This window comes from Vigna angularis, chromosome 7 (genome assembly GCF_016808095.1).
Source record: "Vigna angularis cultivar LongXiaoDou No.4 chromosome 7, ASM1680809v1, whole genome shotgun sequence".
Lineage (NCBI taxonomy): Eukaryota > Viridiplantae > Streptophyta > Magnoliopsida > Fabales > Fabaceae > Vigna > Vigna angularis.
In genome coordinates this window covers 12,614,184-12,628,673 of record NC_068976.1, presented here as the reverse complement: position 1 = coordinate 12,628,673, position 14,490 = coordinate 12,614,184, and the positions used below count along the sequence as shown (strand labels likewise).

The window sequence follows — 14,490 nt, the reverse complement described above, 5'->3', positions numbered from 1 at the left end:
TCGTGGTATGGGACTCAATTGGTCGTCGTTGGGAGTAGGAATAACATACAAATGAGATACCCTCCTAAACCACTATAGGTATCTCGCAACACAAGCAGATGGAGATGAGGTTGGTACGACATGAGTTATAACATGGTCTACATAGCACAACCTAGTACCATCAATGGTTATTGTGTTTGCCTCTGTAATTGTTTGTGGCGATCGTGGGATCAGTTGCTCAAAATCAAACTGTCTCAATACACGTTTAGGAAAATGTTGGTGAAGCATCTCACCAAGTCTGATCCATCTAGAATACATATAAATCACCATAAATGGACGAGTACCCCTATGTGACTCATATAGGCACAAGATGACCCTATCGTATGCCATTCCACCCAAATATGACATGTCCTCAAGTAGACTCCAAGCCCGATTCCCTTTCACCCACCGTGCCATACAAGGATTGTTCTCATCGTAGGTGGGCATCACATGCCTCCTACCCATCCCATGGAACTGCTCATAAATCCAATCTTGCAAAAACATTAATTAAAGTGTGTTATACATTCCAAAAATATATGAAATCAAAATGTAAGAGAAATGTTTACCTGAAAAAAAGTATAATATTTAACATTTTTTTTGTCTCAACAAAATTGGCATCCTGAGCTGCTATAGACAAGTGCACCAACGCCCTAAGCATATATGTCACAGGTGTGTAAGTCTCTAAACAGCATCAGGTACGATCATGTATAAGGGTGACACTTTTATTCGTGACAATAATGCATCCAATAAGATGCAACAAGTATGCCCGTGCGCGCACTCCTAGTGTTGTTGCTCACAACACTCATGATAGACATCCCTCAACCAGCTCAGCCTAACTTTGGGACCACGTGCCAGTGTCATCTTAGCTTTAGCCCTAGCACGATTCACGTCCAAAAGGTCGACAATCACAGATCAAACTTCTTCAAATTCAAACGGCTCAATCTCACAAAATTGCCTTATAATAAGTAGGTGAATTAGCTACAACACGTCATCTAGTATGATGGTCATCTCATCCACCGGGAGATGGAAACTATTGGTCTTAAAATGTCATCTCTCAACAAATGTCAATATCAATCCTTTGTCGATGTAATCGTACAAAATATTTACTAGAGACATTAGACCAAAATTCATCATAAAAGGTTTAATTATGATACAAGCCAAATTTATTTATTTTTTCCTATGGGAGATCCTTCCTTGATTCTACATAATAATAACTTATAAAAAAATTAATTCAAACTACACATTACCAATTAAAATTCAAGTTTTGTACTTGTCCGACCCTGCCACAAATCATATGCAATATGCTGAGTGTAATGAGTCAGTAATGATGTGTCCTATGGACCTCCTGAAAGTTCACCTACTTCTTCTTCATGTTGATCGACATGTTCATTCTCAACAACATGCTCTTACTGCTCTTTAGTAACATCATGTTCCTCATGAACATCAACATCAACTTCTTCAGTCCGTCCTCTACGAGCTGATGTTGTAGGTCTTCTTCTCGTTTCACCTCGTGTTGAACTCTTATCACGATAGGTAGATACACCTCTTGTTCTAGCCATATCTGTGATCACCAAAATATACAAACAATAAAAAAAACAACAAAATATAAAATAAAAATTAATAAACCTAAGAAAAAAAATTTCAAGCACATACATTCAAAATTAAAAAGCAAAAAAAAATTCGAAAAAAGACATTCAAAATTCAAATTTTAAAAAAAATAGATTTCAAAAATTGTCAAAGCTTAAACAAATTTCAAAATCCAACAGAAACTTAACTATTTCCTAATTCATTTAAGCCTTTTGTTTTCCATCACCCACAAACCACCAACATACATATCTCCTATTCTCTAGCCATTTACAGTGTTTAATTCAAATCAATATCACACATCTCAATCGCAAAATGAAATTCAAATCTAATGTTTTCCCATTGATGCAATGAGAACAAAGAATGGTGTACATTTAGTAAGGAAATAGAAGGATGGATGTCAAAACCTTCCTAAATCAGGCAATGCACTAGCAACACACCAAAATATGGAAAAAACAAAATATAGAAGGAGTAGAAGAGAAAATGAGAGAAAACAAAACAAAGGAGAAGAGTCAAAATAATGGATGCAACAATGCAAGGATTAAGGAGAAAAAGAGGATAAGATCAACGACGCAACAAATGGATGCAACTAGGAGAACAACAAATTCAAATTTAAAAGAGTAAAGACAAGTAAAAATAAATTTTATTTATTTTCAATAAACTCCTACCAAACTATATTAATTATTATTTGAACTCACACAAAATTAACCAAATTTGTATGTTAAAAAATATAGGTTTTTAAAGTTAAATATATTTTTTATTTTTAAACATTATATTTTTTTTCTTCTAAAATTAAATTATAAACTATTCCATCTTTTTGAATTTATAAAAGTTACATAATCTTAAAAGTTATATAGGGAAGTTATATTATAACTTTTTTAACATGATAAATACTTCACTAGATATATTTCATGTAAAGTTGAACAACAAAATAACTTATAATTAGTATAAACACATATGTGCGTTTTTTTATTCAAGTAAAAATTTATTAAATTATAAAATAAATTTTATAAAAATAAATAATTTATATATATTTTTATTATTAAATAGTTTTTTGTTATAAATAATTATTTGAATTAAAAATAAATAATTATTAAAAAGTAAAATAATAAAAAAAATATTTTAATTTTTAAAATAATTAAATTTGATTTAAAATATGAAAATAAAAATGTAATTATTTCAATTTAAAATAAAAGTTAGTTAAAGTATAAAATTAAAAAAAAAGTTTGGACATAACAAAAAATCTCTTCTAAATAGATACAGACAGATCTAATTTAGAAAAATAAAATATTTGTATGGAAATAAATAAATATTTAATTTTTTCACTATCCTAATATCAATATTCTAAATCTTGAACCCATTATTTTCCAAATAATTATAATCTTATATAATATCATATAAAGAAAATCGGGAACCAATATTTTTGAGTGAAGTCTATCCGGCTGGACTGATTTGCAGCAGAGTGTGAGAGAGAGAGAGAGGGAAATAGTGACGCAGAAGAACACAGTTCGATTTGCGGTGTGGACATGGACGAAGATCAAATAGAAGGTTGTGTGAGTGGGTATCTAAAGCAGAAAGGGTTTGCGCAAAACGATGACCAACTTCAACTTTCCAAAGCCGATTCCTCTCTTCAACCCGACACTCTCAATCGCTCTCAGTATTCACTCTCTCTATCTCTTTTCGCTTCAATTTTCGTTTTCAATTTATATCAAATTGTAGTACTTCAACACCTTTGAGTCGCTAGGTATCTTGATTCAGAGTTTAAAGTAGTCTCACTCCTGAAAGGTGTCAATAATCAAAGCATTTACCAAATTACTTTGATAATATGTATAGATAGATATAGGTATATGGTTTGATTATTGACACGTTTCAGATTAAGGTTGAGTATACTCACTGCTTAAATCTTGCTGAGGTATGTTATGGGATGGCTGAGAGATGTCTTTGTCCTTCAAGCATGTGCTTAGGAGTTTGATTTCTAGGCCTGTCTGAACAGAAAAAGAATTGTTAGGACTTTTGGGTTTTTCCAGGGGAGATTTGACACTAATGATTGGGAGATTATCTTTTTATCCTAAAGACAATAAGTTTGTGTCATTCTTATGTTATATTGCTCAGTTTGTTTATTTTTTACTGAATGTAGGACTTCTAATACACTTGAAATTTTATACGCAAGACTTTTAATGCACTTGAGTTTTTAACAAGGGTAGATAAACTGAATATAGGATTTCTAATGCACTTAAATTTTAACAAGGAGAGATAAACTGAATGTAGGACTTCTAATGCACTTGAGTTTTTATAGATAGCAGTATCTTGAGTGATTAGTCTTCAACTATTGGGAAGGAATACTCCGCATTCACTGAAAAAAAAACACAAAATTTTCAATTGTAAATTTTAGTTTTAAAATTTTAAATGTCAATGAAATTGCAGCGGGGGTAGTTGCCCACCTTAGTGCCTAAGATTTGGGTTATATTTCATATTTTGAAGATGCATTGTGTGCTATGGAAAACTTATAGATTTGTGAACCGATGGTGCATTTTTAATCTATAGAGTTATCGTTCCACATTGCTACACATTGCTAATTCCTTTGGCCGTAAGCAGTTTTTCCTGTGCTCTTCAATGTCAATTTAGAGGGTGAGCTTCAATTAAAAGGATAGGTGTGTATTTTTACTTTTGTGAATGAGACAGAACAAAGTAAATTCGTTAGGATTTTACAATATTTTATTTTTTTCAGGGAGGAAATATAGTATTTTGAACTAATTAAGAGGATCAAACGACAGTTACTTTACTTGGCCTATTTAAAGTGTGTTTTTAAGCTACAAATTTATCTGTTCTTGACTTTTTTAGCATCTCACAAGAAAACTATTCCACAAATATGATTTCAAATTCTATTGCTATCCTTTATAAACAGTATCAAGTATGTAGGCTGAAGTGGAGGTTTATGTGTTTTCTTAGAATATAGTCATTAGTTTGCACGAATTCTATATTAGATTATACTTTCAACTCAAATATTTCAGGATTATTTTTGGAATTGAAACCCTTTATTTTGCAGATTGGAGAGAGGTTCTGCTAGATACCACAACGGGTATGGCAGACTGAGATCATGGGCATATAGGTCACTTGAATCATACAAGGTAGCATGGCATTTGGTTACTGTCTTGTTTAAAGTTCATTCACGAAATTGCTATGTTTCAGTTTCTTACACATGGTTTGCCGTTTCTTTGCAGCATGAATTACTGCGTGTGCTTTATCCAGTATTCGTCCATTGCTTCATGGATCTTGTGGCAAAAGGGCATCTTCAGGAAGGTATGAAATATTTCTTCACACAGACATTTAACAATAATTATTAATATTATTTTTTATGGATTTTGAAGTTCCTTATGTGGCAATCAATGCATCATTTGTTTTATGCTTCTGTCACATGATTTATGATTCTGTCTGATATACTCAGCTTGGAACTTTTTCAATACCTTTCGTGAGGACCATGAAATGTTGCACTCACGAGACCTTCAGAAATTGGAACTAGTTCTTTCTCCTACTCATTTGGAGGTTAGTTGCTATCTGAAATTGATATCTTTTATATGTTTCTTGAAGTTATTAGACTGCTAGCACTATATATAATCCTTCAATATTCTTTTTTCTCAGGAAATGGAATTCGCTCATTCCCTTAGGCAGAGTAAGTTCAACATAAAGATATGTCGGGTAATGCCTTTATTTACCTGGATTAGTTTGTTAATATTCTTTAGTTGAACTGTTTCTCGGTAACTCGTTTCAGTAGTCATCAGATTAAGTATATTTTTCAGTTAGTTTCATAATCCATGAGAAGTTGGGCAGAACTTTTGTGCCCTTTTTGGGCATTGTTTTTCTGTATTTGACTGTTTTCACACATATCCATAGATTTCCATACTGGTAAGATATTGTGCGCTTTGGGCTAAGACTTCACGGATTTGCTTTTGGTACCACTCCAAAAGGTCTCTTACCGATGTGGGATTTTGTTTGTACCCAACAACCTCCCCTCAAACAAAGGGTTATGGTTCTTCTACTTCCCCTATAGCGGAAGTTTTTTGTTCACCAGACCTCACCGGTAAGATATTGTCCGCTTTGGGCTAAGACCTCATGGATTTGCTTTTGATACCACTTCAAAAGGCCTCTTACCAAATGAGGTATCTTATGTGTATATAAACCCATGTCTATTTCGTATTTTATCCGATGTGGGACTTTGTTTGTACCCAACACTCTTGTGATTTTATTTTCTATTAATATTGATGATGCTTTTCTCTTCAGAAAAATGCTTGGCTATTAGCATTTTGATTTGCAGCTTCTGAATAAAGAAAAGAACCATATACGTAAAAACCAGTTTTGGCTTTATTTATAGTTTTGCTAAGAATTTTCATCACTGAGGTCATTACGTTTACGTTCTCTATACATTGAAAAATCTGATAGTTAATGTGTTGGACTTCTGGCAGTATTCCTATGAGCTTCTATTGCAACATCTACATAGTATGCAATCCACCACAATAATTGGTATTATCAATGAGCATATTAGCTTCCAAGGTACTTTTCCTCGTTTTAAGTTGTGTTAATTCTGTTCATTTACTTTTCAGTTTTGCATAAATTTCATTCTTGTCACACTGCAGTTACAGCTGGGCAACCGAGCTCAATTTCTGATGATCCAGAAGCTGTTACCCTCAGTGGAAGCATCCATGATGCAGTAAACCAGATAAATCAGAAAGAAATCCTTTGGGGGGTGAGTCCTTCAGTATATTCACAAAGCTAGACAATTTTATAAAATTATCTTCCTCTTTTTTGTTTCAATGCGTTCCAGTTTCTTAGTTTTGCAAGCTTTTGTTATAAAAAGTGTATTATAATAGCATCTATTATACCTAAACTTTCAAAGACTTAAAAATTGCTCACTTTTATGCATTTCACAATTGTAAACAATCAAATGAACTTTGACATCTGTTACATCCTTTGTCATAATTTCATCAGTGTACTTGGGTTCTGGAATACTAAGTTTTAATGAACAGACACTTTGATTGGGTCATATTTAGAGTCATGACTTGTTTTCCAGAGTGGGAGCAATGACTCCAAAATTTGTAAAACTACACAATTTTTCTTTCCTTTTCTTTATTGTGATGTGTTGAAGGGGTTTGAAGTAGCTGTTAGTTTCATTTAATAGTAAACAAAATTACTTGGTAAAAGCAAGGTCCTTTAGGTCAACTGACTTGTTTTTGAGTGATAGTTGATTATTGGATATGTACCTAATATGCTATTCAACCATGTAGAACTATCCATGCAGCGTAGGTATGCTTACAAAGGAATAAAACACTAATTTATTTTAATTGAGATTTGTTAAGAACTGAATTTTAAACCTAATTCAACTCCACAAAAACCGGCTTGTAAGATGTGGTTTGCACCCACTTATATACTATAAATTGACCTTATCTCTAGCCGATTTGGGACTTCCAATACACTCCCCTCACGCCGAGGTATATACATCTCGAACGTGACACTACACATTAATGGGTGGTCTGACAATGACTCAATAGTGGGTGAAGTAATATGTCCACAAAAATATCGCTAGAATAGACTCTAACCTGACTCTGATACCATGTTAAGAAGTGGACTTTAAGGCTAACTTAATTCCACAAAACCGACTTGTAAGATGAAGTTTGCATCCACTTATATACTATAAATTAGTCTTATCTCTAGTCGATGGGGAACTTCCAACAAGATTCATTACATATGCTCATGAAACCTAGAGAACTAACCCTTTTTATTTATCATAATCTAACTACTTGGTAATGAGGAAACTAATCCTAGAGGATAACCTAAGACATAATAACATATTTTACATATTCTAAAAGTTATCATTCAGTTCATAGACTATGTATGTATATATGCATGTATATATATGTGTCTTGTGAAAAAGTCAAACTGAGTACACTGGGAGGAAGAAAATAACACATTGTGGCATTTATGGTTGCAGCCTACAATCATAATAGAGGCTCAAAAATAGGAATTGTATAGACATTAAGGAAAATAATATTACATCAAACATAAATCTAACACTCTCCCTTAAACTAGAGTACATAAGTTATATCTCCCAAGCTTGGACATATAAGTTGAATTTGAGGCCCTTTCTAAGACTTGGTCAAAACATGTGCAAGTTGATCGCTTGAGATGATAAATTTGGTAGAAAATTCCAGACACGAATAAAATGATAGTTAATCTCTATATATGCTTACTTCTTTCATAGAACATTGGATTGAAGGAAACATGAAAAAACTGTTCGATTGTCAAAATACAACTTCAGATGTTGAATATCACAAATTTTAACACTTGAAGTTGTATAATCTAGGAATGACAATGCGGGATGGGCCATGTAGGCCAGCTTGCAAGAAACAGTGCGGGCCAGGCTGAGTATTTTGAGCTGCTGACATACTTAGATCAATGTATCATCATTAGAAACTACATTGAGAATAACTCATTAATGAATGTGATAAAATATCTTGGCCCTAATGTGCATGTAGTATGACTAGGACACGGAACATAAAATGGACTAAAGTAGGAGTCACAAAAGAACTACGAAATGTTTTCCTAATTGATACTTGATACAATGGATAATTTCGAGAGAGTTGACATCATTGTCACAAAATAAGGATTACCTAACTGAAATGTGCATAAGGATAGGATAGTCCATCATTGAACAAGCATGAGTAGAGAGGTATTGTGTTGATAAAGCCTGTGTGACTCGCATCTAGTGCCAATCATCCACCCCAAACTCCAGTTTAAAAATGTTCTTCATTGGATTCTTTAATAGAAATATTTTTCTGATTTAAATAATTATGGTCTGATTTCAATCTCTATTATTTCCTCATAGATGTTTGAAGATTCTGTGGAAGACCACATAGATAAGGCTGGGGCCTTGCTTTCAGGCACAGAAAAGGGTGAAGGCGAAGGCAAAGAGGGAGACAATGATGAGAGTAAGGTACATCTGTTATTAAAATGCACCCCTGACTCTTTATTTTCATGAATGCTTTTACTGGATGATCTGATATACATTTCTCAGAAGTTATGCACTTGTAAAAAAGTTGAGCATGAGTTCCATTTGAATTCACTTTGATCACCTTAATACTGCAGATTCTTTTATTGTCAAGAAGTGTTAATTGTTTTTCACTTGTTTCTCTTTTAGAAAAGGTCAATTGATGTAGGAAAGCAAGGTAATTCAGTAAAAAAGGTAAAAAAGGACAAGGTCAGCAGTGCAACAGGGAAAAATGCTAAGCCAGAAGCTAACACTATATCTGCAGCACCTCGCATTAAACCAGAGATACCCTTGCCCACAGTGTATTCTCTCAAGTCTTTTTTCTGTATAATTGGCTTTACATATTCTGTGTTGGTTGTTGTTTAAACTAGAAGATCATCCTATCTATATATTTTATTACAGTGAGAACTGCTGAGTCAAAGTTTTGCTCTATTAAATAACATTGAAACCACAGAAAAACATTCATTAAAAATTTGTAGTTCTATTATGTTAAATGTTGTAATGTTATTCTTGCAGTTCAACTGATGTAGAACTGTCTATCCTAGACGATTTAAGGAATCGTGTACAATTGAGTAGTGTTGCTCTCCCTTCAGTGAACTTCTACACATTTGTAAATACACATAATGGGTAATCTTTTACACTTTAGCAGAACAAGTTTATTTATGTTTGGTTTTCTGTTGGGTAACACTTAAGTTTTTGCCCAACTACCCAGTTTAAGCTGTTCATCAATATCCCACGATGGGTCATTGATTGTTGGAGGATTTTCTGACTCTTCCCTAAAGGTTCTTTCTCTTCATCCTCCTCCTCTTTCCAACCTTTTTCCCTTAACAGCTTTATCTTACAAGATAATGTGAACTTGGATTTATTATTGTGACTTGTGTCTGCAGGTCTGGGATATGGCAAAACTTGAGCAACAATCCACTGCTCGTAAGTTCGTTGCTTAAATCCTTTTGTTTAGACCAAGCTGAGTAAATTTGTTGCATACTTTGCTTTATAAACTTGAATATGACTATAAACAAGTTTCACTCACTACTATTAATTGAGTATGATGGTTATCTGTAATGTGCTCCAAGGTTCTAATACGACTTATAAAAAAACACACTTTTTTAAATTTCTTATATGTATATGTATGTGTAAAAGTGTATGCAAAATATACAGTAGCATAGCTTCCTCATGGTGCATTTTCTTTTAGATTTTTTTATATTAAGAATTTGTAAGGGGTCAAAACTTGGTATAAAACGTGAAGTAAAACTTTTAATGGTGCGTTTTCTTTTAGATTTTTCCTTAAAAAGTTTTAGGGGAAAAAACTTTTGGCATGAGAATGTGATGTAAAAGAGTGTGGGTGCACTATTTGGCCCCGTAATATCTTTTTATTGGAAATGTTCTCTTGAAGTTTTAGGGGATTTATGTGATTACTCTGGGTCTTTTTTCTGGATTGTGTAGAGGATCTTAAATATTGCTTGAGTGATGCCACTGTAATTTGTATGCAATGAAATCCATCACTAATATGATTATAATCTTGATCAATCTTGTCCACCCACACATAAAACTGGCTTCTTGAACTCAAATATCATGTCAAATGTTAAAACATTGGGGTGTCTAAAAATATAACTGTTGTAGTTGAACGAAGTCTACACTGAGTTCCGGTTTAGCTAAATTTAAACTGATTGAGGCAAGCTTTTAAGTCTTTAGGAATTCAATATGCTCAAATATGAGTTTATCTGTTTGCTTGCTATAATAGTTCAGTTTTTCTATCATCAGATTTTTCGCAGGGAGGGAATGACATGTCACAGAATGAACAAATTATTGGGCAAAATAGTGGGAGAAGACAGTATACATTGTATCAAGGTCACTCAGGTCCAGTCTATGCCGCCACTTTTAGTGCTGCCGGGGATTTTCTTCTTTCCTCTTCAGCAGACAAAACAGGTAAGTTAATTTGATCCCATTTGAGTGATCCATTGTTCTTTCAGAATTCTGTCTTCACCTTTGACAGTTTACTTTGTTGTTTCACATTCAAGTACGTGAAAATAGGGTATACTTGACAACTCCTAAAAGTAGTTTTTTATCAATTGACAATGTTAAATAGTTTACATTGGAAGTTTATAGAAATTAAGGTCTCTATATATTTGTTGTATTTTTAATTCTGCAGTCTTATTTTGAACCATGAACGTTAATGCAGTTCGACTATGGAGTACAAAGCTTAATGCCAATCTTGTTTGTTACAAGGGTCACAATTACCCTATCTGGGATGTTCAGGTAAACTTTTATCATCTAAATCTTTCTAACTTCTATGGATCTTGTTAAACTCGAGGGTAGAGAAATATTGAAACTGTGTTTCTTAAACAGTACGAGTACTTTATTTATATTGAGAAAAAGTAGTCAATACAATAATAGAGGAGATTTGATATTTTTTAATGATAAAGATATGATATGGGAATGACTTAAAACATCCTAATATATAACATTCTTGGTTATCTAGGCTCAACGCCTATAATTGTAATGGATGTCATGACATTGAACAACTCTCCATATACTCTAGGGATAATTAAATGTAATTGACGTGGGGCTGCCATATGATTTTTAGAGAAGTTGTATTGTTACAGAAAATTATGTAACAACGAGAGATGAGGAAGAGAAGAGACATACTGTGGGACGAGATGGTTGATGGGATGAAGAGAGAGAAAGTGAAAAAAAAATGTAAAAGATGTAATATTCTTAAAGTAATATGCAGTGTATTCTCTTCCCAATATACACCCTGCATCTTTGTTCAATACAAGTATGAGCGTATCTTTGGGAATTCGTTCTCTCAAGTTTTATTTATGAAGCTTATGAAGATTTTCTTCCCTATCCAATGGATATTTTGTGTCTCTTCTTTCCTTTTGTCTCATTCTATTTAATTTTGAGTCATTACTGTCTGCATTTACATTCTAGACTACTACATTATTTTTTTTTTCTGGTGCAGTTTAGTCCTGCAGGGCATTATTTTGCCAGCTGTTCACATGACAGAACTGCCAGGATTTGGTCTATGGACAGAACAAAACCTTTAAGAATAATGGCAGGACATTTGTCCGACGTTGATGTAAGTTCTTGCAGTTAATTTTATTCCAATTGTGCTTGTCCTAATTTTCTTCATATTTATATCATCCGCTAGTTGATTACAATTGTTTTATTTACGCAATGATTGCTCCAGAAGTTCATACACGTAGACAAGTTACTTCTGTTACCTTATGTTAATGTGCGACGCACTGCATTTTTAGAGTAACACACCTTATACTAAATTAAAGTGTGAATTGAGTTTATCCATACAATTTGTTGTGTCCGAGTCCTAGGCCCTCAAGCTACAAATTAAAGGGAGATTATCAAAATAAAAATTGTGTATGCCAACTCAACAAACATTTTTAGCCTTTTTGGTTCAATTATGTAATTTATTATGCTTCTCAAGGAAATACAGCATAAAATAATCATCAAAATGTCTGGCGAGCCTGAGTTCACATGACAACTCCCTAGTTACCACGATAATAGTCAAAATATTGATGATGATGATGAATAGAGGTGCTAATTCTGCATTCTTCCCCTTGTTGCCGGGGTAAAATTATGAGTAAAATAATTATAGAGGGGTGTTGGCTTTTGTTTTAGATAAATGAAGAATTTATAAAAAAATATATTTTAAAACAAGTGTATCAAGGATGTTCTTACGGTTACAAAGATGATAAAACGAGAGAGAAAGAAATCAACACTTTAAAGAAATCCTGAATGGTTTTTCCTATAGTTTTTCTTATCTTCCCTCTACCTTTAGCAATTGGTTTCCACACGTCCAGACCTCCTAAGCTGAATTTCTACCATCTTTTTCTACAATAGGTGCTACTTTTTCTCGAATGCATTCATTCCTGATCTGGTCGTGCCCATATGCTCACTCATTCAGCACAACATTCTCACCTATGTATGTTTAGTTTGTTCTTTTGTTGGTTTTTTACCACCCAACATTTAGCTCCACGCAACATGCATACCTTAGTTGTGTGATAACTTTTTCCTTAACATTTAGCTCCTAGATATTTGAACCAATTGACAATCTTGCATTTATTTATTATTTTCTTTTATAGGGGAAGGGGTTCATGATTGTGCTGACTGTTTACTCATTCCCTTTCCCCTCTTTTGTCTGTAGATGGATTACTTTTTTCCTCAAAAAATCATGTTAAGTCACTTGAAGAATATTTTCAGTTATTGAATCCTTATTAATCATGCATTGTTTACCTGTTCTTCTATCTCGTTTAGTGTGTGCAGTGGCATCCCAACTGCAACTACATTGCTACTGGCTCCAGTGATAAAACAGTTCGACTGTGGGATGTGCAGAGCGGGGAATGTGTTCGGGTTTTCATTGGTCATAGAAGTATGATTTTGTCTTTGGCAATGTCCCCTGATGGTCGCTACATGGCATCTGGTGATGAAGATGGCACAATCATGATGTGGGACCTCTCTAGTGGCTGTTGTGTCACACCTCTTGTCAGTCACACTTCATGTGTCTGGTCACTCGCTTTCAGGTGATCCCCACAAACATCCCCACTCAACATTTTTTCTTGATCATAGAAAGGAAATCAACAGGTATTTTAGGTTGCTATCAAAGTCTTAACATCGCTTCTGTTCTTTGTTGTTGGATGTGTCAGTTGTGAAGGTTCTCTTCTAGCATCTGGATCTGCTGATTGCACAGTCAAATTTTGGGATGTAACTACGGGTATAAAGGTTCCAAGGAATGAAGAAAAGTAAGTAGTTTATCTGACGAACCATCTCTTTAGGAATTTTCTTTTCTAATGGAAAAACTGAGCTCGTAATTTTCACATTAGTAGAAGTGGAAATGCTAACAGACTCAGATCATTAAAAAGCCTGCCAACCAAATCTGCTTCAGTTTACTCTCTCCAGGTACATTCACTAATTACCCATTCTTTGTTTCATTACCCATGGTTAGTCTTGATTCAACTTTATAAAGATTTAACTGTGTTGTGCTCCGGAGCAGTTTTCTCGCAGGAATCTTCTTTTTGCAGCTGGAGCTGTTGCAAAAAGTGGTTGTTAGTATGTCAACAAATTTTGAAGTGGCAGTTCTGACGTCACACCAAAAAAACCTAATGTTGTGTTGTACAATATTTTTTATTTGTAAATTTATTAGTAAATTGAACTGATATTATTCCCTCGGCAAGTTCTGATAATACAATTTGATAATTCCCCATTCATAAATGTATGATATATATTGTAAAATTATTCAGAGATAGGATGAATTACTCTTAATGCTCAATTTGCTGCTTTACATCCTTATATGTGACCTTGTTTAATATTTTGTTAATATTGCTGCCCCTAGCTTTGAATGCTGCTAGGTTCAAAACTAGATATTATTTTGCCTTGATTATTGAAGTAATGTTACCATTATAGCAACATGGAATGGTACCCCTTGTTTATGATTAGTGCTGTCACTAAAACTTGCGACAACGTGTATTTGCATTCTGATCATGTTATTTTATTATTAAGTTAAAATTATTGTTTATATTAACTTTAGTTTTATATTATTAATAATTAAGCATAGATAAGTGATTTATTTGTGGACACAAGAGACATGTATGTGAGTGATTTATTTAAACAATGCTATTTTTTTTAGCATCTTTAATTTAATGGAAGAATATTTTCAAAATAATAGAATCTTCTGGTGAAAAAGGTATTATAAAAAAAGTATTATATACACAAAAGAGTAATTTCGAAAAAAGTATTATATACCAAAATAGAGTATTTATCTTTTGTTAATTGTTGTATAAAACGTCCGTTTACATTTAACAGTTGTGAATAAGTTCACGTCACTGGCAATCATT

The 14,490-nt window shown here is 33.4% G+C and overlaps 1 protein-coding gene across 2 annotated transcripts; it reads left to right on the top strand.

Annotated features, from left to right (window-relative positions):
• The first annotated feature begins 3,018 nt into the window (after window positions 1-3,018).
• LOC108338718 (transcription initiation factor TFIID subunit 5) lies at window positions 3,019-13,921 on the top strand. Of its 2 annotated transcripts, none has more exons than XM_017575772.2 (19): window positions 3,019-3,259; window positions 4,649-4,730; window positions 4,824-4,902; window positions 5,048-5,145; window positions 5,242-5,298; window positions 6,063-6,150; window positions 6,234-6,343; window positions 8,480-8,587; window positions 8,792-8,943; window positions 9,158-9,268; window positions 9,354-9,423; window positions 9,529-9,568; window positions 10,403-10,567; window positions 10,821-10,897; window positions 11,604-11,720; window positions 12,914-13,179; window positions 13,303-13,398; window positions 13,480-13,555; window positions 13,650-13,921. In XM_017575772.2, the coding sequence occupies exons 1-19, from the start codon at window positions 3,129-3,131 to the stop codon at window positions 13,704-13,706; spliced, it is 1,980 nt and encodes a 659-aa protein (XP_017431261.1). In that variant the 5' UTR covers window positions 3,019-3,128; the 3' UTR covers window positions 13,707-13,921. The 2 variants fall into 2 exon arrangements, with proteins under 2 accessions (XP_017431261.1, XP_017431262.1); XM_017575773.2 differs by having other exon boundaries at window positions 3,030-3,259; window positions 13,483-13,555.
• Window positions 13,922-14,490: the final 569 nt, after the last annotated feature.